The following is a 24,910-nucleotide window of genomic DNA, read 5'->3' on the forward strand; positions in this document are numbered from 1 at the left end:
TGCAATTCTTTTATGGAATTAATAAGTACTTTCTTATTTTTCCAAAAGACCAGCACTGGGCTGGATATTAAAGTTGTGGCTTTTAGTTGATTATTGAGTTCTGAGCTTGTACACCCACTCTACTTCTCTCCCATATGCACCACCATATGCTTTTTTGTAGACTATCTTGCCTGCAGTTTTTGCAAAATCAGCACATCATTTTAAAGTAGCATCTGCAAAATCAGTATAATGGATTACTGTAAAACTGTGTATGAGATTTGACATTCTGCAGCATGGTGACATTATTTTGTTAACTTTTCAATTGAGAAAATGTGCTCTTATCATTTGGTAAGCATGATAATTCTACATCAATTACACATTATACAACCGAAGTTCCATATAGCTGCAAAAGCACATAAGTCATACAAGTTTCTTAATTGATATATGCGAACCCTCCCGAAACTTTCCATTTTTACACTAGAGTAGACAGGCTTCAATGAATGAGTAGATGGGCCAGGGTATGGATGAGCCAGTGGATAGGTTTGAGTAACGGAATGTGATGGAAGTACCATGCTTGATATTTAATGCTTGTCAAATAGATTGGTTGTAAAAATTACTTCAGAGCTGGTGCATGCTGTGATTTGATGTGTAAAAATTAAACAGTTTGGTCTGATATAATTAATGTATGCATTTAGGAAACGGAACTGATTAGATTTAACAACAAATTACAATTAATGTCTGAAGGGGGAAAGCGTGAGGAACCTGTGCTAATAAAATGTAATTGACTTTAAGTGGTAGACTGCTGCTTCTGCTAGGTTAATGTGGATTTCAACATCTTTACAGCCAATGAAGAAAAAATTGCAAGCACACCCAACACATGAATTTTTGTAATTTCCATCACTACGTGAAAAAAAACCCTTTAACATGGTGTGTAATTTTTCCCCAGACCTGAATACCCTGAAGCAACCAGCTCCTCTGAAGCAAGTGCGCTTTCTCTTGGAAGGCGGAGAAGGAAAAGAAAGCAGCAGTACAGAACTAACACTGAAAGCCAGTACGCTCCCGGTCCTTGCAGATCACCCCCTTGGTATGAGCAACGGTACATGAATAGACTTAAAAATGGTTTTATCATGAAACACTTTTTTGGGGGTCTTGCAGGAAACCCATAGATAATTGCCCAATGTAGAGAGAAAAATAAAGTAGAGACATCTACAAATATAGTACACTTGCTTCTCACATATATACAGAAATATTAGCATGCACTAATCCTGTAATTCGGCCAAACATCTTGCAAAAACAGGTTATTCTGAATGGTTACTTTTATTGGGGATATTGGTTACCTTTAGAAAATCCTCCAAGTGGATTCAGGGAACTATTTTGCTATGATTGTGTTCATGATTATTTTGAGCCGTACAGCTCAGCAGTGAGACTGTACCTCCCTGGAAGTGACAGAGTGGAGCTGGCATGCTTACTGTAGTTCCTTGCTTTCCGTGCCCTTCAATGCAGATCCAGGTTTTCAACAACTTCCAGTATCCTTTTGGGCAGTGTGCCAGGAAACATGCCTCCCACAAAAACAACAGGATTTAAACCATAAGAAGACATGCAGGAGGCTGATGTTACTCACAGACCTGCACAAGTTATGTGTATGGTGCTTGGGCTCCTATCATGACTCGAAATCTTTAAATGAGTATGCCATCATGTATCGGAAAGTGGGCAGAGAGTGGAAGCTAAACTCTACATCGCTGATCCCAAGAAGAGTTTGCAGTCAATATGCAAGTACTGCTCATGCTCTAAGCTTGAGCAAGAGCCATATTTAGAACTGGTTGGCGTTCTCCTACTATCTGCTCTTGACCCTGGAGTCAGCATTGTTTCCTTTGACTTGCAGGATGTGTATTTTCATATTTCTATCCTCCAGTCCCACAGGCAATATATGCGATTCTGTGTTCCCCCATGGTCTTACCATGACCCCTTGAGTGTTCATGAAAGTGAAGGCGTTGGTCCCACCTCATCTTTGGCCGTAAAGTATACATGCATTCCTGTACCTTGGTGGTTGGCTGCTCAAGGCAGGCATGCTGCAGTCTGTATCTAAGTACAGTGTCCAAGCTCTTGATATACTTGGGGTTCTCCATCAACATAGGGGCTGTCCTGGACATGGTGGTGCTCAAGGCCTTTCCATGGCCGCTCTGAGTCTCGGACATTAAGGATATGATTCTAAAGTTTTAGGCTTTATCATTGGTCTTAATGAGAATGGTTCTGAAACTTCTTGGGCTCTTGGTGCAACCTCCACATCAGGAATGTCAGATAGCACATGTGTATCTTGCAGCGGAACCTCCAGTTTCAGTGGACTCAGCCACAAGGCTGCCTCTTCGATTCCATCCAGATTGAATAGGAGAAGGCTTTGTGGTGGCAGACCAGCACCAGCCTGACCTGCGGCATCATACTCTCCATTCTCCACCAAGACTTCACGGTGGTGACAGAAGTATCATAGCTAGGTTAAGGGACCATCTGAGGGAAGAGAAGATCAGAGACCGCTGGTCTCTGGCAAAGAGTGAGCTCCACATCGGTGTTCTGGAGCTTCGGGTGATCCGCCTGACCCTGAAGCTTTCCTTCTGCAATGGGACATGTAGCTCTTACACAGAGCTTTTGCCGCTACCTCCCCTGCCTCGAGTTCTGAAGAAAAATCGGGACAGACTGGACCTCAATCATCTAAATTGCCCCAGACTGAGACAAAAGTGTATGGAACCTAGAGCTCCTGAGCATTTATACTACAATATGGCTTTCCTTTCTGGAGGACCTCCTCTCTCAGCAACAGGGGAGTGTCCTACACCTGAATATCAATTTACATTACCATATGTTAAGATTGAGCACCAACAGTTGAACTTTTTGGCTTACTGCCTGAAATGGTAGATGTCTTTCTTGTCGCCAGATGCCCATCAAAGAGATCCATCTACTCCAGGCACTAGGAGAAGTTTGTGGCCTGTTGTGGGGTCTATCATCTTGATCTGTTGCAGGCCAAACGTTCGATATATTGTTTGTGTTGTTGTTGGCCCATCAAGGCCTTCCATTGTGTACAGTTAAGGGTAATTTGTCAGCTCCTTTATGTGTTCCTGGCCAACTCCCTCTCTTTAAGTTACCTATTGTGATTCGTTTATCAAGAGTCTAACACATGTTTTTCTGAAGACCAGTGGGCTTTGAACTTTTTGAGCCAGTGCACAGCTGCTCACTACATCTACTGATGCTCAAAACATTTTTACTCAGTGCAATCATCTCTTCATGCTGCATGTACGAACTAGAGGTGCTCCTACTGCAACCTGCTTACACTACGTTGCGTTTTCTGGACCAAATTGGTGTTGAGTATTTAGGCGGTTTACTTCCCCAAGATGGTATCCCTTTTTATCATCACTCAATCACCTTACCAGCATTCTTTGCTCCTCCTCACCCTTCAAAAGAAAAGGAGATGCTCGATTTGCTTGACCCCCAGGAGGGCTTTGAGCTTGTAAATTGACTGCAAGAAAGATAATTGTGTGGATGATCAGCTCTTTCTAGGGGATTTGGTGCAAAAGAGGACCCTATCAAAGTGAATTATCCTCTACATCAAAATCTGCTACATACTGGAGGGTCTGCTGGGGCATTTCACCAGAGCAAAGGTTGCTATGACAGCACTGGTGAGGAGAGGGGCCAGTTCTGGACATTTGCCAGGTTATGTGGGTGTCAGTGCGCACAAACATTTCCTAAATAGTGCAGTCTATTATGAGGGCCATTTTTGCCTGCTTGGTCCTACAAGGCTTTCTATTCTGAGTCTACTCCTCAGATCCTGCACTCTTTAAGATACTGCTGTGGTATCTGTTGCAACGGTTTAGATTCTGCGATTTGAAGTGTACATCATAGGAAAAAATTACTTGTTTTCAGTAGCATTCTTTCTTATGGATACTCTATCTAATAGCAGATTACTCGGTGCCCCCATCTCATTCTTCTATGGAGTAAACTCCTGAGCATCATAAGGTTCCAAGTTAGAATTTGGTACACTGTAACCTGCAATTTGTTTAAAGTGCTCCATGTCTCCATGACCACTGCGCCTCCTGGCCTGGTCACCCCCACGCTCCTGTGCCTGCCTGCTCAGCCCCAGCCACCGAGGGCCGCCGAGCACTCCAGCCTCCCGCCACCCCAGCCACCCGAGGGCCGCCGAGCCCACCAGCCTCCCGCCACCCGAGGCCTGCCGAGGCCGCGCCAGATTTTCCCGCCACCCCAGCCAGCCGAGGCCGCGCCAGATTTTCCAGCCACCCGAGGCCCGCGGAGGCCGCGCCAAATTTTCCCGCCACCCTAGCCCGCGGCCCCGCCCCCCCGCCAGCCGATTGGCTCCCGCCCTCCCGCAGACCCTCCCGACCGGCTCCCTTTTTATGACGCCCCCAGAGCGACCGCGCAGCGGGAGCACCGACTGAGCGCCGAAGGTGCGCCAAAGGTAAGCCCGTCTGCGCCTGGACCGCGCCCAGGGCCAAGACCCCTGGCCCCCGCCGGACGTACGCCGCCGCCACCCTCAACGCACTTAACACCGGCCGAATCCCGGGATGCTACCGAGCCACCCTGAGACGAACCCACGGACCCTTCAGCTGCCACGCCTGCAAGTTCACCTGCATCCGGACCTGCCCCGCACCAGCGCCCGCCAAGCCGAACACCAGCAGCAACCACCTCAAGTGCATCCTACTCAACACCCGCTCCGTCCACAGACACGCCATCGAACTCTGGAACCTCCTCGACACCACAGCTCCTGACGTCGCCTTCCTCACGGAAACCTGGATGAACGACTCCTCAGCGCCCGACATCGCCATCGCCATCCCAGAGGGCTACAAGATCACCCGAAGAGACCGCGGCAACCAGACTGGAGGAGGCATCGCCATCATCTACAGAGACACCATCCGCATCGCGACCAACACCGACGACACCCTGACAACCGCCGAACACCTGCACTTCCAGATCCACACGGACCCCAAAACCACCCTCAGAGGCACCCTCATCTACTGACCCCCGGGACCACGCACACAATTCAGCGAAGACATCGCCGACTTCATCAGCCCGCACGCCCTCCCCTCCGCTGACTTCATCCTCCTGGGGGACATCAACTTCCACCTGGAGAACAACAACGACCGCAACACCACCACCCTGCTTGACAACCTCGCCATCCTCGGACTCAAGCAGCTGGTGACCACCCCCACCCACCTCGCCGGACACACACTCGACGCTGTCTTCTCTTCCAGCAAGGACATCATCTTCAGCCACGCCACCGGACTCCACTGGACGGACCACAGCTGCGTCCACTTCACCTTCAGAAGATCCACGATCCACCACCACCAGCAACAGGTTGCTCGAAGAAACGGGAACAAGATCACAGCAAACCAGCTCGCCACTTCCTTGAGCCAACACCCTCCCGCCAGCTCAGCGAACCCCAGCCAGGCCGCCGACAACCTCACGAAGTGGATCAGCAACTGCGCAGACGACCTCGCCCCACTGAGGACCCCGCCTAGCAGACCCGGCAGCAAGAAGGCCCCATGGTTCACCGATGAACTCAAGAGCTCCAAGAAGAACTGCCGAGCCCTCGAGAAAGCCTGGAGAAGGGAGCCAACACCGGACAACATGACCACCCTCAAGCTCGCCACCCGGAAGCACCATCAACTGATCCACGCCACCAAGAAATCAGCATTCAAGGACCGGCTGGACAACAACGCACACAACTGCAAGGAACTCTTCAACATCGTGAAAGAGCTCTCCAACCCCAACGCCGGAATCAACAACATCACCCCGTCGCAAGACCTCTGCAACTCCCTCGCCTCCTACTTCCACAACAAGATCGCTGACATACACAACAGCTTCAGCCCACAAACAACGCTCCCCACGACCGCACCAGCGCCCCCCACCACCACCCTCAGCGCCTGGACCCAGATCAACACAGAAGACACCATCTGCACGATGAACTCTATCCACTCCGGATCTCCGACAGACCCCTGCCCTCACCACGTCTTCAACAAGGCCGACGCTGTCATCGCACCCCACCTGCGGGACATCATCAACACCTCCTTCGACACCGCCACCTTCCCTGAGAGCTGGAAGCACGCCGAAATCAGCGCTCTACTAAAGAAACCAACAGCGGACCCCACCGAACTCAAGAATTACCGCCCCATCTCGCTCCTCCCGTTTCCAGCCAAAGTCATCGAGAAGACCGTCAACAAGCAGCTGGCCGCCTTCCTCGAGACAAATGGATCCCTCGACCCCTCACAGTCTGGCTTCCGAGCCAACCACAGCACCGAGACCGCCCTCATCGCTGCCACCGATGACATCCGAGCCCTGCTGGACAACGGCGAAACAGCAGCCCTCATCCTCCTAGACCTCTCCGCGGCGTTCGACACTGTTTGCCACCGCACCCTAGTGCAGCGCCTCAGCAACATCGGAATCCAGGAAAAGGCTCTGGAGTGGATCATCTCCTTCCTCGCTGGAAGGACACAGAGAGTACGCCTGCCACCGTTCAGATCTGCAGCCACGGAAGTCATCTGCGGCGTTCCTCAGGGCTCCTCGCTCAGCCCCACCCTCTTCAACGTCTACATGAGCCCCCTTGCGGCCATCGCACGCCAACACAACCTCAACATCATCTCCTACGCCGACGACACCCAGCTGATCCTCTCCCTGACCAACGACCCCGCCGCCGCCAGAACCAACCTCCACGAAGGGATGAAAGACGTAGCCGAGTGGATGACGACCAGCCGCCTGAAACTGAACTCAGACAAGACGGAAGTCCTCCTCCTAGGCTCCTCGCCCTCCGCCTGGGACGACTCCTGGTGGCCCCCCGCCCTGGGCACCGCACCCAAACCGACAGACCACGCACGCAACCTGGGCTTCTTCCTGGACTCCTCCCTCTCCATGACCAGACAAGTCAACGCCGTCTCCGCGTCCTGTTTCAACATCCTGCGCATGCTACGGAAGATCTTCCGGTGGATCCCCACCAAGACCAGGAAGACGGTCACCCAGGCCCTCGTCACCAGCCGACTGGACTACGGCAACGCCCTCTACGCCGGAACCACCGCCAAGCTCCAGAAGAGACTCCAGCGGATCCAGAACGCCTCAGCCAGACTCATCCTCGACATCCCCCGACGCAGCCACATCTCCGGACATCTGAGAGACCTGCACTGGCTCCCCGTCAACAAGAGAATCACCTTCCGTCTCCTCACCCACGCACACAAAGCCCTACACGACCATGGCCCGAGCTACCTCAACAACCGCCTCAACTTCTACGCTCCCAAACGCCACCTCCGATCGACCAACCACGCCCTCGCCGCCGTCCCCCGCATCCGAAGAGCGACAACAGGAGGAAGGTCCTTCTCCTACCTGGCCGCCAAGACCTGGAACACCCTCCCTCCCGACCTTCGCCTGACCCAAGACCACCTCTCCTTCAGGAAGAAGCTCAAGACCTGGCTGTTCGAGCAGTAGCGGCACCCCCCCCCCCCCCCCCCCCAGCACCTTGAGACCCTCCGGGTGAGTAGTGCGCTCTATAAATGCCTTGATTGATGTCTGATACACGGAATGATAAAGATTAAGAAACTGACATCAGCACGCAGAGTGGTGCTATATGCACCCCTGTCACTTGTGGGGCAGTACTCTGTCACCACATAGGTGTAGTGTACCACCTGGTGATGCACAGAGTTCTCTAGATCCAGCCTGGTGCCTTGGACTATTTTAAAGATGAAGAATCATCTGCAGGTAAATAGAGTATCTACCAGCAAGAGTGTTACCAAAGGAATTAATATGTTCTTTTTGCTGGAGCAGAGTTAAAAAAAAATTCTGTGAAGATAGGACAGGATGGGCATTTTTGTGTGGAATTTGTTGCACTGTTAAACATTTAATGTAAATGTATTTTATATATTTTCTTTCATATGTAGAACCAAAAAAAGTTAACTTCTGAATTAAATATTTAGTTTAACTGTATTATATGAAAGAAATACTTTTTCTGAAGTTTAATTTAAAAGATAAATTCGCACCTAAAGCATTAATTATTTTTATTAATTAATAATTATTCTAACTGATGTATAGAAATAATTATTACATTATATTTTATACAAATTAGTTGCATTAATTCAGAAATGTAAAAAGGATAACCTATTTTATAATTAAATGATTTATTTGTATATATTTTTAGCATTAAATAATTAATTTGTTAACGCTTTTAAATAGCTTCATAACAGTATTTCCTATGAGGTTTTATTTAGGTCCCTACCTCAATTATTTTTTTATGGTGGGTATTGCAGTACCAATGGTTGACCATGTGTGATGCTGGACTTACTCCAACTCTGACCAAGAGTAATTTACCAGTGTTTTGGGTTCCTTTGTGGCGCTGGAAACTGTAAAAGTGTTTTGTTAATAGCAGTGAGCTTTTGTGGGTGGATCATGTCACTTCGTAACCCGCACCCACAAAAAACCTTTGTAAACCTGTCCTTACTCTTTCATAACACCCTCCCACGGAGTAATAAGTATACCTCTTTTTCAGTCACTCCCATGGTCCCTTGTACATTTACTATTCAGTAATAAACTTACATGTGTGAGGATCTCCATAGGAAAGATAAGGGAGGTGGAGATTTACACTTGTAGGTTTGTGAATAGCATTTTGTAATACTGTTGTACTACTACTAAATTACTACAAAATGCAATCTGTGAACAGGTCCCACATAATCTTAGATTTTGTGCAATATCTAACCTTCAACAGCAACTCCATTGCCATAGCAATTGAAAAATTTAATCTGATACATGTCTCTCTGAAACTACGCCCCTCTTTTTTACATGGTTTGTAGCAGTGATGTCTATTTGTTTACTGTTGCTTCGCGTCTTTCGGACGTTAAATCGTACTATCCACCAAACGCCTGCTGTCCTCCAATAATCTTTCCCCCTTAACCTGACAAATGTTTTTGAAGCTATCCTGCATCAGAAGATAAAGAACAGAAAACGTTCTGCAGCACAAATTTACTTTCATTGCTATATCCTCACCTTTCAGTATCTTTATTGAACAAAGTGCATATCAATAAACTCACACCTTAACATGCCCTTTCAAAATAAGGCTTGGTAAAACCGGGTGAAATAATCCAAGCCACCGTGTCTTCAATGAAATCCTGATATTTATAATAACATGTTTTTAAAATCGCAATGTTGTGTTAAGACCCAAGGCTCTTTATGTGCAAGTTCATAACTCTTGCACAACTAAATTCGCTGTTCTCTAAATAGATTTAAGATAAAATGTTGCAGAGGTAACATTTAACAAGTTTTCTAATTTCAATGTTGATTGCAATAGATCATTCAACCTTCCACCAATGACAGAAGCTGTCAAAGCTACTACATCATGAACAGAATGAGCTCCAAACACAACTATATCTATGCCATCCTCATTCGCAAATAGCACTCGTTACAACGCAGGTGTTTTCTACGCATGCCATTACAACGCAAGTCGTTACGACGACGCATTGTTACATCGAATGTCATTACAAAGCAAGTCGTTACGACGACTAACTCTAGGGGGGGGGCACTGGAGTTTGGAAAAGTATAATTTACTATGCCAACTCCAGTGTGTGCAACAGTAGGGAAGGTGTTGGATTGAAAGTAAAGAACATCCAACACCTTATGCCCTCTACAGCAAGCCGTTGTAACGACTTGGGTTGTAATGGCATGCCTTTTAAATTGTTTCCCTCATTCGCTACACCTTTGATCTATCTTAAAATAGTTTCTGATTTGACTGGTTTAAATGGCTTCCAATGCAAAATGAAAAGTCGACTTCTTCTATGAAGTCTAGTTTATAATTCATATTCTTTCATACACCTTATCACACAAAATGTTAGCTGGCTGTGAAAAGACCCAAGTTTTCTATTACTCCTGAAAGTGCTGTAGTGTTTTTGTTGATATAAAGACAACCTTTTCTGCGAATAGAAGTAAGTTAGCCACTTACGTGCAAAGTCTCTGGTGCAGTAGCAGTGTGCCACCCTGTTACACCTTTGTCATTCTGACCAATTTAGTGGGTGTCCCTCTGCAGGGGACTTGTGCCTCAAGTACCCTGATGGCTTCTGCTCTTGTTTTTGTCTGACATTCACCAACAACTTGTCAAGAGTCTTTTGGGATATAGGGATGCCCTCAAAGCAGTACTCCTTTCATCATGGATCACTTCCATTCGCATGACCAGGCTGTGCTGCGACTATCGGTGACGGATGATTACTAGTCTTTAGGGTATTTGTCTTTTTACATGCTTCACTGTAGCGTTATTGCCGTCCCCCCTACTCTGAGAGCGATTCAATCTGGTGTGCATGACTGGACCCTTCGATTCTCCCTAATTGCATGCGAGTAGTTCTTGGATACATTGAGAGATGTGGTACCTTTGTTAGTGTCACTCTGTACGTATGTAGCATCTACAAATATAGGGTGTGCCAAAGGATGTATTGATAATCTCAGTTTATAAGTTTCCCCTTTGTCACCTGTCCTGCTTATACTTCTTTTTCCCTGCCCCATCTCCAAACGAGTGTAAAGCTATCTGTCAATATGTGCGTTAAAATGACAAAAACATGAATGGAGCAGGAGGGACTGTTTTTGCACCTTCCCATAACTAAGCCAGGACAGCAGTGGCTTGAGAGAACCATCTCCTTAGCAGATAAACCAAGGGCATGGCCAAAGTTCCACACCTTCAAAAATAGATGCCTGTCCATCATCCACTTCCCGGGCCCTGCTGTGCTCCCTGCCCAAGTCCAGCTATGTTATTATGTACATCACTTCTGTTTATAAGTATTCTTTCCAAATTAAATGAGATCTGGGTTTATCAGCAGTAAATCATGCAACATGCACCTATGTAAAATGCTATTTCTAGCTGCTCATCAGCATCTCTCTCTCAAGATGTCACCCAAAGCCCAGATCCCGACCAGCATGGATATACTTATGGTGTTTGGTGTCTGCTTTGACAATTACATGTAATCTCATTGTTGCACTTTACAGTAAAAGGACCGAACTACACACAGTTGAAAGTGGGAGCAGGACACCGACTGGATGTCAAATCCTCAGGAGTCTTTGGTAAGATGTACAACTTTTTTCTTCCCTATCCTTTGGCTTGCCCGTGTTTCTCTTGTAATTGCCTTTTCATATGCGGGTATACCTGTTCTAGGACAATATATTTGATTTTTGGAGCAAGTTGGAGGTTTATCAGAGTGGGTGGAAAATGTCTGCACGTTAGGAAGTGTGTGTGTGTGTGAGAGGAGAGATGCATGGTAGGTCAAAGAGTAATTGCACTACATATTTATGAATTAATTTCTCATCTTTTCTTGGTCTTTCAGTGCTTGGGTTGGGCCATGGGACCAAGCTGCTGACCAACATATACAACGCCCATTTTACCAAGGTACAGTGTGTTTTAACATTGCACATTTTTGTGCCTGGATTGGTGGGAATATTTTTTTTTTACATGTTTGTGTCAAATATATGATGTCGTGGGTGGGACACACCTGATCAGTTTATTGTGGTTTGGTAGCTTTGTCAGGACACCTGCGTAGCTTTAACCCACTGCTCTTGACTGTACTCACAATATGCTGGGCACAGTCACTACCTACTTTTCTGATTTATACTATTTTCTTCACTAAGGATTATACAGTTTGTGGCTTATTTGGAAAAGCAACAGATGACTTTTCTGATACTGGCCGCCTTGTGGAGAAGACCACCTATGGTAAGCTCTTCATCTTTTTGCCAGGTTACATATGTTCACTCACTCGTATCTCAAGCTCCCTTATTCCCTTCCTGTGCCAATACATAATCATTCCTTGTAGGGAAGAGGAAACCCCTCCTAGCAGGGCCTCTTGAGGCTGTAGACAATAGATGCCGGTCAGAATCACATGGTCGTTTAACGGTGAGGGCCCAAGACAGTGGTTGCAATCAGAACCTACAATGTCGAGAAAACTAAGTAACTTGAGGGTTGACGTGTAGGAACCTCTGGCCCTACTCAAACTATTTTCCGTGTGTGCTCCATCAATTTGCAATACACCATACCTCACTCTGGTGCCTTCAATCCAGCATAATGCGCTGCAGTAATCTGTTTAGCAATAGAACAATGCTTTCTTAACATTTTCAGTGCTGTACGCAAGTTTTCAGGGACATAGGATGTTACTGGCCTTAAAAATACACAGTCTTATCAGAAAGCCAATGTGCAGCCCTCTGCATGTTTGGTTTAGTTCATTTATGAGCTCTGGATAGGATTATGTCTTTACCAAAGTCCCTAGAGGAACGCTCAAGTGAGGGTGAGCATTTTGAAGGGTAAAGTTGTAAATTGAAATGGACACAACTGCTGGAAAGAAAGACATTCATTCCACAGCAAATGATTTAGAATCAGTCCTATAGGTAACATCATCTTCAACTTCCATATATTGCCCGTAAATGCAAGACATTCTATCCTGAGCCGTTAGGGTGTTTGTATCTGTACAGAGGAAATACAAAACTAAACACAGGTATAGAAAAAGTTTAAGCAGCAATGCCACATGAAGCTGAACTGGCCATACTTGTCTGCTCATGAGATGGTCTGTACAAGGTGTTGACAGAAATAATAGCCCTTTTGAGTTAACATTTTGTTGGCCATGCGTGGTCTGTGACCTGACCATATCGAGTGGAATCCAAATCTGCAGCTAGTTTGGGAGGCACAGATCATAGGAAACGTGTTCTATGGCAGAAAGAATGGCACTGAAGCAAAGTTTGTTTTCTGCGGGTAAACCAAGGCTTTATCTCTTGGGTGATTTTTACCATACGATCTGGGCGTGTCCCATACTCCGGCCATACTGGACGCGGGTCCAGGCTTATTGGGAACGGTCCTAGGGGTTACATTGCCGGTGGAACCCAAATTTGTGTTATTGGGGTCCCAAGCGAAGTGGACGTGATTTCTGCCTCTTTGGGGTTGGTGGGGGCCAAAAGGGACATAGCTAGTAACTGAGGAGTGGCTTACAGGCCGTCCATCCAGGAATGGACGAAGGGGATGGATATGTACATGACGGCCGAGCAAGTCACATATCGTAGTAGAGGGTGCCCAAGGAAATTTTACAAGATCTGGGACCCCTGGAGAAAACACTTTGGGTTGGATATGGGAAGTGACACGCCACAGTCCACCAGACACACAATGCAGGAGACTCCGACATAGAGACTTGGGTCCACAACGTTTCAGAAGATTACTCCTTTAATTTACCAGAGGCTGTTCCCTGGTCCAAGACACAGGTCCTTCACCAAGACGACAGTTGCCACTGGCATGCACTGGTTTTCAATGGATCACTGGAAGGGAGGGGGAAGTGGTTCCAATGATAAGGACCATATCTGTAACGGTTTGAGCTCTACCTCTGTTAATGTTTCATGTATGACTTCCTTAGTGCTGATTGTTCAGTTGTATAAAATAAAAAATATACATAAAAAAATCGGAGTGTTTAAATTAACTCTTCAACATAGCAAATCCGCATTTGTCTTTCAGCAGTGTCCTCATAGTGCACAACAGATGTGCATTGGCCATAGAATAATCGTTCATAATTTGCAATTTCAAAGAGAAATGAATCTTATTATCAGATATGGTCTTCTGAGAAAGGAATTGCATCATCTCTCACCAACCTCATACATAACATTTTAGGTCCGACTTGAAGGTGCAGCGGTCATACTTTATGTGCTCACCAGAAAAACAGATTTAAGAAGCAGTACTAAGAGAGAGGATTAGACTTCACCCACATATTCATTCTCCTCTATACAAGCTTTTGATTGGGCAGAAGAGGTTTGTCAGTGGGAGCAGAATTTTTCTTTTGTTTTTGGGGAAAACTCATCCTCAATGAAGTCGGTCTGGGTTAGTTATGACGACGAGCCAATGATAGTCATCCTGATTGCTTTATTGGGAAAAGTTATGTCGAATGCCAGATCCAGTTGACTGCTGCCTTGCTGGTCTAGCTCTTATTGAATAAGTCTTATCTACATCAGACAGAAGGGAACCCATCCATATGCAGGATGACACTAGGGCCAGAACAGACATGTAAGTCCTGACTGGGACAGATACCCTGTTACAGATAATTACCAATGTTCGAAGTTTGTAACCTGCTGTGCTAATGGAAATGCTTTGATTAGCTGCTTACATAAGAGTGCTCTTTGGAACTGAGATTAAGTCTTGCTGTAGGACAGATACTGGACTTTTGAAAACCTAGTTTAAGACCTAACTGATGAAAGAGGTTGATGAAGGTTGCAGTGAAGGCATACACCCCTTCTTGCGTAGGAGCCTTCATGAGCCAGTCATCCATCCATGGGCACACTTTAGAACCATGCCTCATTAGTAAGGCTGCCAAAGGGGCTAAGCACTTTGTGACTATTAGTGGTAAGGGGCTGATTTTAGGCAGGAAAGGAGTGCTTTGAACTGATAACGCTAATGTGAGAGGCTGGCCTGGTATATGATGTACACTTATGAAAGTGTACACCCTGCACCAGTCCAGACAACCCTTATGGTGATTTAACCCCTTCTATGCCGATGACGGCCGGGAGCCGTCATGGCACACAGTGCTCGTGTGCTGATGACTGCTCCCGGCCGTCATGACCGCACCCGCGATCGGAATGTGCCGCGCAGAATCGCGGCCACACCCAAGGGGTTAAGAGGTCTTAGACAACCATAGAAAGCTCTCCAAGTCGTAGCTGTGGAGAGCAACCTTCAGGCTTAGCCCAGAAGGAGTGTAAAGCAGCTTATTTTACCAGAACATAATCTAATGTGTATAGATTAAGTGAAAAAGAATCCCACAAGGGATTTATAAAAATATGTTTTCATTATATAAACTCTCTAACACATACAGATACCTCTTACCCAGAGATATGCACAATGCACACAATACTTTGCATAGAAATCAAATAAATAGCACGAAATACACATTGGACCGGGGGGGGGGGGGGAAACCATATACTAAGAAAATGGTATAAGAACCACAACTTGGGTCAAGACTATTTTGAAAAGACGTAGAAGTGCTGCGGGCCCAAGGAACCACCCAAGGTGAATGACTAGGAACCCCACAGAGAGCTTGTGCAGTGTGGGAACACAACCGTGTTACTCCGTACAAATCACTGTGTAAGTCGCGGTTGGAGTTTTAAAGATTAACCCCTTCCATGACGAGCTCAGCTCGTCATGCACTACACTGCTTGTGTGCTCATGCCGAGCTGAGCTCGTCATGAACAATGGGAAAAAAAGAGAGCCAGCACCCAGCAAAAATTGCTGTAGCATTGATAAGGTTAAGGACCCTTTCCAGTGGACCTTGAAGAAACCCCGTGGTAGACAGTAGGTTGGAGAGCCACCCCACCCATGGATACCCTAGTACCCACGTTACCTATGCCAGGTGCATAGGTGTGAAGTGGTGTTGGAAACCGCAGTCGAACCCAATGGAGGACTTCAGGAAAGTGCTTCTGCTGGAGAAGGAGAAAGTGTCCAAGTGTCCAGTGGAATCCTAAGGTGGATTCTAGTTGAGCGGTACCTGCAAACAGAGGGGACAGAGTCTATGTCACTCAGGTGTGACCCGGAGACCTGGAAGACGAATGCCCATCAATGTCTGTGTTGCAGTCGTCGACGGTGGGCTTGACTCTGCAGCTGTGAGGACCAGGCAACGCTGAGGAAGACCAGTAGCTGTGCATTAGCTGTCCCACGTCGTATGTCATCAGATGAGGGGTCGTTGTCTGTCGTAACCACCAACAAGCCTTGGCAACTGCAACCCATGTGAATGTCGAAGGTGCAATGTCGGGACCTGCAAGGTCCAGAGGACTCACCACAAGGAGGGGAGTCCGAGCAGGCCCTGAGCAATCAGTGGAGTCCAAAAGAAGCAAAGGTGACCCTCAAATGGACCCACAGGCCGGAGGCACTGGAGTCTCGAGTGGACCTCAAACAGCTTACCAAAAGATGCAGGCCACGATGCAAATGATGCTGTGTGGCCAAAGATTCTGGTCACTGGAGATGCTCGAGGTTGCTCTACATGGAGCCGAAGATCTTTTTGGAAGGAAGCTAGCAAGCCTTTGCAACAGCAAATTGACGCTGTGCACGGTTCCTGCGGCTCCCGCGAGGGCTACTGGCCTCCAACTTGGTGAGAGGGCAGGACAGGCCTCAAGAGCTGTGGAGAACCACCACCTGTGTTGTGGAACCTTTCGGAGCCCATAGGAGCTCAGGATCAGCAGACCGGTCAGCTTAGTTGCAGTGCCTGTAGATGAGGGAAGTGACTCCTTCACTTCAGGGGAGATTCCTTCAGGTGTCTTTGATGTCCACAGACCTTGGAAGTTGCAGTGGTGTCTGAATTTAATCATGTCCCACGATGAATATAGGGACTCACCCACAGGTAAGCCCTTAAAGTATCCAAGGAAATGGTTGGGGCAATTCAGGGGAGCCTCCCAGCGGAGGGTCTGGACATTGGGGAGGTTACTCCCATGTCCTTTGTCCAGCTTTGTGCCAGAGCGGGAGCCAACGGCTCCCAGAGCTGGTTTGAACTGGACTATGCACAAAGGCACCAAATGTGGCCATCATGCAGATTTAGTGGTGACAGCAAGCGCACCCACCTGGTCCTAATACACTAAATCCTGTCTGGGAGGTGGTCACACATCCCGGTGACAGGATGCCTATTGTCCTGCCTTCCCCTGCTCGAGCTTGGTTCAGCAGCAGGAGGGCAGAATCGTGTCTCTGGTCGGCAGTAACCATTTTGTGCTGTCCGGGTCTAGAAGACTTGCACCGGGAACACTGAGACGGGGTATGATTCCAACATGTTTGATACCAAACATGAAGGGATTCATTGCAGCCAGTTTCGAGATGGTCATCGCGTAATTACGCTGTGCCCCTCTATATGGTAGGAGAGTGGACTCCGTAGGCTGTATTAACTAACACATTTAATACAACAGTGCAACAGTCCATTTCAAGTTTAATGCCACACTGCAGCAAAATTGATGATAGAAAATTAATTTATTCACGGATGAAATTTAACAATTAGATTTCGCAGGCAAAGAATTTGCCTAACAGATACAAGGCCTTTTCTAGGTGATTTTACCTTACTAGACGCACTTAACTCCTCGAATCCTGGTTTTCAGTTAAATAACTGTTGTTAAAAACAGACATGAAAAAATATCATGGCATAAACCATATATGCAGAATATACTAAGCTATTTAGTACCATTATTGAGGGAAGGGCATCATGATTCACCCAAGGCTTTAACTCGAGTCATGCTCCATTCTCTCATTCAACAATGGTAGTAAATATCATATTACTCTCTGCATATGCGCACACATTAATACATTCAAACTATTCAAATTTGACAGGATAAACCATAGTTGAGCAGTGACCCCTTTCACCTTTGGTTTAAAAAAAAAAAAAACCTTTTGTTTTCAAAAGTCCTACATATACTTATAATAATAATAATCCACATTTGTAAAGCGCACAATCACCCGTAAGGGTCTCTAGGCGCTGGGGGCAGTCGGGAAGATTAAGCAAGCTATTGCCCAGAGTCACATGGTGCTGGGATAATCTGCCGCTGGTGCCCGAACCGTGATCCCCAGATTCCGGAGTCAGTCGCCCTAGCCGTGGCGCCACACCTCTTCCCTCTTACTTTCAGCTTAAGTTTACTACCAGACTACTCCAATTCACCAAGAACGTAGTGCTCCAGTCTGGGATTTTCACTTAACGGCCTGTTCATTCTGAAAGTTGCAGTTTTGGATTAATCCAATTGAAATAGCCTAAAAACAGTGGTTTTACTATTACAATATAGGACCCTTGGGGCCTTCTTGACTACTGGGCCTGTCTACCAATACTCCTAGGACGCCAATGAATCTTAGGCTCAGGGCACTACTACATGTTTGTATTGTTCTGGCTAAGTAAGCCACTGAGTTATGAATTTCCTTTATCCTGAACACACACCACACTGGTAGGGATAGAACAAACAACAAACTTAGTCCTGATGGTCCCTTGGAAGACCTTTCATCAGACCGCTGAAACATGTCGACACAAAGGATGCTTGGAAAATTATATCCATAAGCATCTATCACAAACCTATTTTAATCTTACCAGTAGCACCCAAAATAAAGGGTTACTGGAGTTGCCTCTAGGTATTTTTGTTCAAAATTCCCTCACAAAAATAAACACTCAACGGATTTTAATCTCATTGTGGCTTCTAGGGACCTGCATGAGACTCAATGATGAGGCATGCACTAATACTTGTAGAGGGTCTTGTTTCAGAACGCAAGTATGGTTCGGATATTAACAGTCCACTTCAGATTTACAGACTTTTGTTCTAAGAATACGTTTTTCTAACACTGATCAGTTGGGAGGCAGTATCCGTGGACCATGCTTTGGTCCTCTCATTCCCCCAAGATAATTAGACTAGTAGAGTTCCCCTAATCTCCAAGAATGCTGTGCTTCAGTCACGGATTTTCATTTGTCTATTTGTTGCGGGAGTTGCAGTTTTGGTTCATTCAAACTGGATGTGCTTGGAAACAATGGTCTGCAAAAGAAAGCCAAGGCTTGGAATATTACGTCCTCGGCGATGTGAAGTCAACTTGTAACTTTACTTAATCTTAAAGGAAGGAATAAGGCTACTGTCAGAATGATCTATTTTAGGCAAGAGAGGTATGTAAGGATGAGAGGAGTGGTTGGAATTGACAGAGATTATATGGTATTACCATTTTATAAAGTAAACTCTGATATTTGTATACGTTATTGCTGTAGAAGTAAACAAAGAACATCTACATTTATAGTATGAAGCCAACAAAGATCATATACATTGATAGTATTCAGTACTGTATGAAAAGCACCACAAAATTAGTTGGCCACCCTAAAACAAACCACATTCTTAAATTCTCGCAAAATAACTATGGCATTGTTCTAGTTTCTTGCTAGGATTACTGGGTTCTTGGTAAATTATTGACCAGTGTTCCTGAGTGCCATAGAAAGATTAATTTGGAATGTTTGTATTCTGTGTTCACAGATCATATCATCAGAGACAAATTGGAGCGCATTCTGGCTGTAATTCAGGGCACCCATCAGAAGGCATTGCTTGCGTACGTACCTGATTTGCCTCCCCATAAAATCGATACTGTTAATCTAGCTTGATGTGCTTTGTATGAGGTCACGTTTTAGAATAGCAGGTGGTGTTGCAAGGGGATGAACTTCATTAGTAGGGCTGTGTGCCTTCAAATAGAGTAGGAGTTGATGGTTCATTTTGAGATTCATTGCCTGGCTTTCAGAGTTCCACTTGTAGAACATAACTTGCTGTGACATAGATTTAATGTGCTTAGATAGCCACGTGGTTTCCCAGTTCTAGAATTCCGAAATGTGTAACCTAGAGCGATGTTTTTAGTAGATCCACCATGAAAGACCTGGTTGGATTTGAAGATGTGTTGGGCGCACACAGTATTGGAATTTCTTAAGATGATGGAAGAAAAAGAAGTAGAGTAGCAGAGACCCGTTGAGGTACACGGATGGCTCACTGGTGAACTTGTTCCTGGGAAGGCTACGGTTTCATTCACATACCTGTGTTGAAAAACAGTGCTGCAATGCCTAAGCAGTGTTGAAGGGAAGGATTGTATTGTATCTGCTGAGCTGGGTGGATTACTTGAACAATAGCGGAATAGTAATAATGCTGCAGGTGAAGAAAGACATGCATTGGCGGAACTTTCTATAGGCTCTTGGAGCAAATTTTCAAATTTTCAAAAAAAGACAGTCAATCACAGAATGAGAATGTGCAGATTTTATGGATGCAGGAGGCACTAGCTCCAGTGGAAAATTCACTTGTTAGCCCTGTCCCTCTCTGTGGAATTGGAGGTGGCAAAAAGCATTTTCCTGCAGAAGGTGGCTTTCCTATGATTTTATTTTTTTATTGTTGGACGAGGAGGGGTTAGGATAAGTTTTGTGCAGTTGTATGCTCTCGCTAACCATATAGCTGTAACATTTCAATGAGCAATCGTTAGTGCTGGCAGCTTTACATGAAGGAACATACAGTCATAGTTTTGACAAACATTCATTGGTTTTGGGAATGCAAAAAATTTATTTTTGTGAATAAGCACAATGGAGCTCAAACAGCAAGCAAGGTTTTGTTGGGAGGGTTAGAGTGCATTGTACAATTATGCCAAAGGTTGTTGGACAACGTTGCACCAGGTGGAAGGATTTCCTGACTAAAACTGATGTACAATAAATGTTTCAACATACTCTATGATTTGGGATTCTCACCTTGGTCATTCATAGTTCTCTTATTTTAACTTGCCATCCTTCTACAGATACTCCGGAATTGACCTGAAGAGCCAGGAAGCCTATGAGCTGGCCGTCGAAGGATTGCTACGTCCACTGGACAAATCTCCTCCCATAATCACTGGACTCCGATGCCTGCATTTTGATCCTCCTGAATTCACACTAAGTATGCTTCTTCTCTAGAACTCTGTTTATGTATTTCACAAAAATGTATTATTCCCATTCTAGAATAGACTTTTTTTAGCTATTGATTAACTTGTTTTTGCTGTCTGTGAGCCATTTACAATAGACCCATCGATAGTTAACATTATTTAAAAAACGAAGCTTACTGCAATTTTAAAAGCCATTAAGCTTCTTGTTGGTCCTTAACTACCCTCCTGTTAGAGCATTCATTTGGAACTTTATAGATAAAACCAAGGGTCTCTGGCTTATTCTCAGTTTGTGAGGCTAGGGCAATTAGGCAATCTGTGACAAATATTGCTGTTGCCCTTAGAATGACTGGATCCAGGTACTACAGTGAGCTCACCGAATTACCTGGTATCTCTTATTTGCCCTCTGAAGGGTAGCAGGGTCGAACAGTTGAGGCTTTACTTTGGAGGGTGGTGTTCGGAAGAATGCATTGTTCTGCTGGCATAAGTATGCAACATAAATTACATAATGAAGATATTGTCCAGTGTTGACTTCTGTACAAGAAATAAGACTGCATTTATATTAACGAAATATGCTTTGTACCTCTAAAAAGTCATCTATAGTTTTCTTTATTCATAAGTATGTATTGCAGTCATTCTATGATGGGTTTGTGTGACTTAGGAGAGCCTCCTTACATTCACTATAAAAATACAGTTGCAATGGACAATCCAACGCCTTCAACCAAAGTGCAGTGTTGGGATATGGAAGCAGGGTTACATAGCTCAGATTGCTTATTTGGACTGTTGCTACGACATGCTTACGTTCATTTTGTACTACCACCTCAATGGGTAGTCCTCGTAGTTTGGGCACCGTCTGGAGGAAGTCTTTGTGTATCCTCCTTTCTGAGTCCAGGGATCAGTGTCACTTGAAGATTAGGGTATGGTGCAGTGGTGAACTCTTGCCCCCTGTTTGGGTTGTCATTGCTCCCAGATAGGAATACTGCAGTAGTTGTGGAGGGGCAGGGAGTTTGATATAACCCTCAGACTTCCACAGGTGTGGAGGCACATTGGCTGTTTGGGCTTTGATGTGGCGGCATCCCCCGCGCCTCATCAGTCACAGTTGATCATAGATTCTTAAAGTAATACACTCGGTTGCTGCATCTGGTTCCTCGGCTGAACTGACGTAGGTTCTTCACGCACAGGACATTCTCCCGTGCTACTTCTGGCACAGCCTTGTCTCTTATCATTGGTTCTGATGTTCAGTTCAGGGAAGACTGACAAAGATGCTGCCTCAGTCCCCGTCTTTTCTGTACCCCGGTCTGCAGAGGAGCTTCCAAGTAAAGGTAAATGGGATACACCAAAGGCATCACCTTCCAGAATATAGTTAAAGAAATTTAAAGATGCCATTTGGAGTGTGTCCCAGATGGCTTCTTGCTCAATTAGTTGCTGTTGGAGGGCTCTTGCAGAACAGGGCACAGGATGTGGGTGTGTCATGAAACCCATCTATTAATTATAGATGTCCAGTTTATTCTCACACCACTGGCCACAGTCTTTAACTTAGCCTAGATGTTTTTAACAACAGCAAGAACTATGCGAAGGGAAGAGCCATTCCCCCTCTGTCCCTTCTTCCCCTACCCTGACCAGCCCTCATTGTATCTCCTCACCCACCCCAGGCCACCCATCCTTCCACGTTTGCATTTACAATGCTATAAGGCACATATTGTGGTTGCTGGCCAGTTCATCAGTGGTATATTAAGAGGGGGTTTGTTCATGGATCGCTTTATAATGAATTTTTTTAAAGTCTCTGATAAACGAATCCAACAGTGGACTCTGCTGTTTTCTAAAAATGACTCCCCCTTAGCTTATCTTAACAGTTTGTCTATCCCCCAGCACACTCAGTTCATCCATTAATTTTCAGTGGGTGCTGTTGTTTGTTCCCACAGATCCAGAAGTCTGTTTCTCTGCTAGGAGCAGGTGAATGATAAATCGTACCTTTCCCTCTATAGAGGGAATATTTCAGTCTATGGTCTGCCCAGGATTATCATTTGGGGCAGTGTTATATGCTAACAGTACGCACCTGCTGTTCAGAATCGTGCTTTAGCGAGTGCTTTGTTATGATGTTGCATTTTATGAATGTCTGTCATCCGACAAATGGCGTTCCATGTTCTGCGGTTCTCGTTGCCGGGTTGGCCATTTACTAACCCCATTCAGTAACGGAACTACAGTGATGGAAGTAGTTTGATGATGGGCTCATCAACTGGATTTGAATCTTGTGGATTGCTTTCTTCGCTACAACAGGCAGCTTGCTAAGCCAGAGCCTGTGATTTCTTCAATTGTGAGATGCACTTTCTCCCTAAATGGTTGTATTTAAGGGCATGACCAGATGATGAGTGTAAGCATCCCCCTTTACCGCAACTCTGCCAACATTTTCCCCTAGCCTCCGGTGCCACGTGTATAGAACTTTCATCATGAAAGTTCTATACATGTTCTGTGTAAATTCCTACTTGCATGCCAAGTTTGGTGAAAATCTGTTTAGCTGTTTTTGTTGTAGCTCTGCAGTATTTCCTATCGGAGCTAAAACAGGAAACTTATTTTTTCGCCGCCCCCTTCCACAGCCCATATTTGCACTTTTAGGGCCTGAATAAGATTTGGGTCGGAAAGCCTTTGACCGACATGGTAGGTTTAAAGTCTGACTGCTGTATTATGATGATGGCAGTCGAAGTTTAAACCGGCCTGGGAATCTAACGCAGTTCCAACTGTTGTTTAAAAACGTATTTTTCAATGGGAGCTTGTGCTACAGGCTGTTTTAATCCGCCACACAAGCTCGCATTGAAAAATGGAAGTTTGCAACCACACCATGTGCGTCGTACTTGCACGGTCGAAACCGCCGACCTATGGGGTTCCTTCCCCAAAATGGTGTCGGTTGCTGACCAACATCGTATGAAAGCCATGTTAGGTCTCCTACATAGCAAAAAAAGTTATGTACCCGAGTAAATACATATCAAGTTAAAGACTGAATAATTACCTAGAGTGTAAAGACTTCGAAGTAAAGGTCTCATACCATGCTGCAGTACATTTTGTCAACCTATAAAAGATGAAGGCTCCCCCCCTTTAAATGTATTGGTAGAATACAATCACATGTTCAGGGTTTGCTTTGAAAGTTGATCCGTTTCCTGATATTTTCTCTATACAGAGGTCCAGTGTTTGAACGAAACCCAGCAGTACCTGCGCAAGGTGGTACATGAGATTGGTCTGGAGTTAAAGTCCTCTGCAGTTTGTACCCATGTTCGTCGGACAAGAGACAGTTTCTTTGGGCTGGACGATGCTCTCTTGAGGACTCATTGGAACCTTGATAACATCCTAAAAGCGATAGAGGACTCCAGGCCGCGAGTAGAAATGGAACTTCAAAAGCTGGACCTGCTGGATAGAGTAATTGACAGCAGTGGTGGTGGTGAAGGTTGGGGACAGTTAAAGAGTACTATTGAAGGAGCGGATTCTCTTTAAGAGCCACTGGGAGCATGGGAGACCTGCTTAAAACGTGCTCAGATCTTACCTTGTTTGACAGTGTATCCATAAGATGGTACGTATTTAGAGTTCTCTGGTCAAAGAGGGAGAAGATGCTCTTTAATTCTGTGCTAATGGCTGGCTCCATGATGTGATGCTAGTATATTTGCTGCCATGCAGCCGGTCTGTGTACAGTGTGTCTAGTACTGTTTCAACAGTTTGAGACATTGTCCCTGCACAGGAGAAAACTAATGCTTGCTATAAAAACAGACAGGCATTTTTGAGATACTGACGTGGCAAGCACCGTAGCTGTTCGTATACAGACATATCAGAGGTCTTCCAATAAAAATATTTTATTGGAAAAAGACGGCCTGTATAAAAAACAGGCTTGTCACCAGTTAAAGCCAACAGGAAAAACCTATTGATTCTAGTGAAATTGTTGTGTGGGTTCAGGCAGTTTTACAGTGGAAAGATAATAAAACATGTTTGCCCATGGCAGGGTTAGATTATGAACCATATAAAGGTAGCCCATGCTTATTTTTTGTATCATATTCTTGACTGTCTTTATTCTGGATTTCCTTCAAAATAAAACGTATCCTCACAGCAGCTTAGTGTATTATATTTTTACGCTGCATGCTTGTATTATTCTCTGAGGGGCCGTGACATAGATTAATTTTGTTTTGGTAGAAATCTCAACTGATGTGTCGTTCTGGGAAAGAGATAAGCATTAGGAGAAATTAAAGACCCCTGTTGACATGCAAAAAGATGGGTACAGGAAAATAGCTGGCATGGGGCTCTTAAGAAATCATGTAACATGCCCCCGTCACAAACGCACAAAATCATTTGGCAAAGGGCAAATCCTGCTTCTGATGGAGACTATAAGGGCATAACAGTAGCATCCTCCGCGCCAATACTTGTGCTTATCATTAAACTATTTTATACACAATATAGCCCTTGAGGAATTATTAACCGCCTGCTCACAATAAAAGAGTACAAGTGGATCTGGTTAGCCAAAACTGTGGAGAAAGGACTCACTCAATATGTTGAATGGCAGAC

At 45.4% G+C, this 24,910-nt stretch overlaps 1 protein-coding gene across 7 annotated transcripts in view; it reads left to right on the forward strand.

Moving 5' to 3' along the window:
* TRUB2 (TruB pseudouridine synthase family member 2) overlaps nt 1-24,910 on the forward strand; it is a 59,831-nt gene that overhangs the window by 5,595 nt on the left and 29,326 nt on the right. For 3 of the 7 annotated variants that reach the window (XM_078642055.1, XM_078642057.1, XM_078642060.1), the window contains exons 3-9: nt 926-1,075; nt 10,978-11,052; nt 11,313-11,374; nt 11,614-11,695; nt 18,964-19,036; nt 20,252-20,388; nt 23,544-24,460. In XM_078642055.1, coding sequence (XP_078498181.1) covers nt 926-1,075; nt 10,978-11,052; nt 11,313-11,374; nt 11,614-11,695; nt 18,964-19,036; nt 20,252-20,388; nt 23,544-23,854 — 890 coding nt within the window. In that variant the 3' untranslated portion in view covers nt 23,855-24,460. Of the gene's footprint in view, nt 1-925; nt 1,076-10,977; nt 11,053-11,312; nt 11,375-11,613; nt 11,696-18,963; nt 19,037-20,251; nt 20,389-23,543; nt 24,461-24,910 lie in introns of those variants that run through there. The other 4 variants (XM_078642056.1, XM_078642058.1, XM_078642061.1 and 1 more) reach the window with 2 other exon arrangements.

This window comes from Lissotriton helveticus, chromosome 5_1 (genome assembly GCF_964261635.1).
Source record: "Lissotriton helveticus chromosome 5_1, aLisHel1.1, whole genome shotgun sequence".
NCBI classification, from domain to species: domain Eukaryota; kingdom Metazoa; phylum Chordata; class Amphibia; order Caudata; family Salamandridae; genus Lissotriton; species Lissotriton helveticus.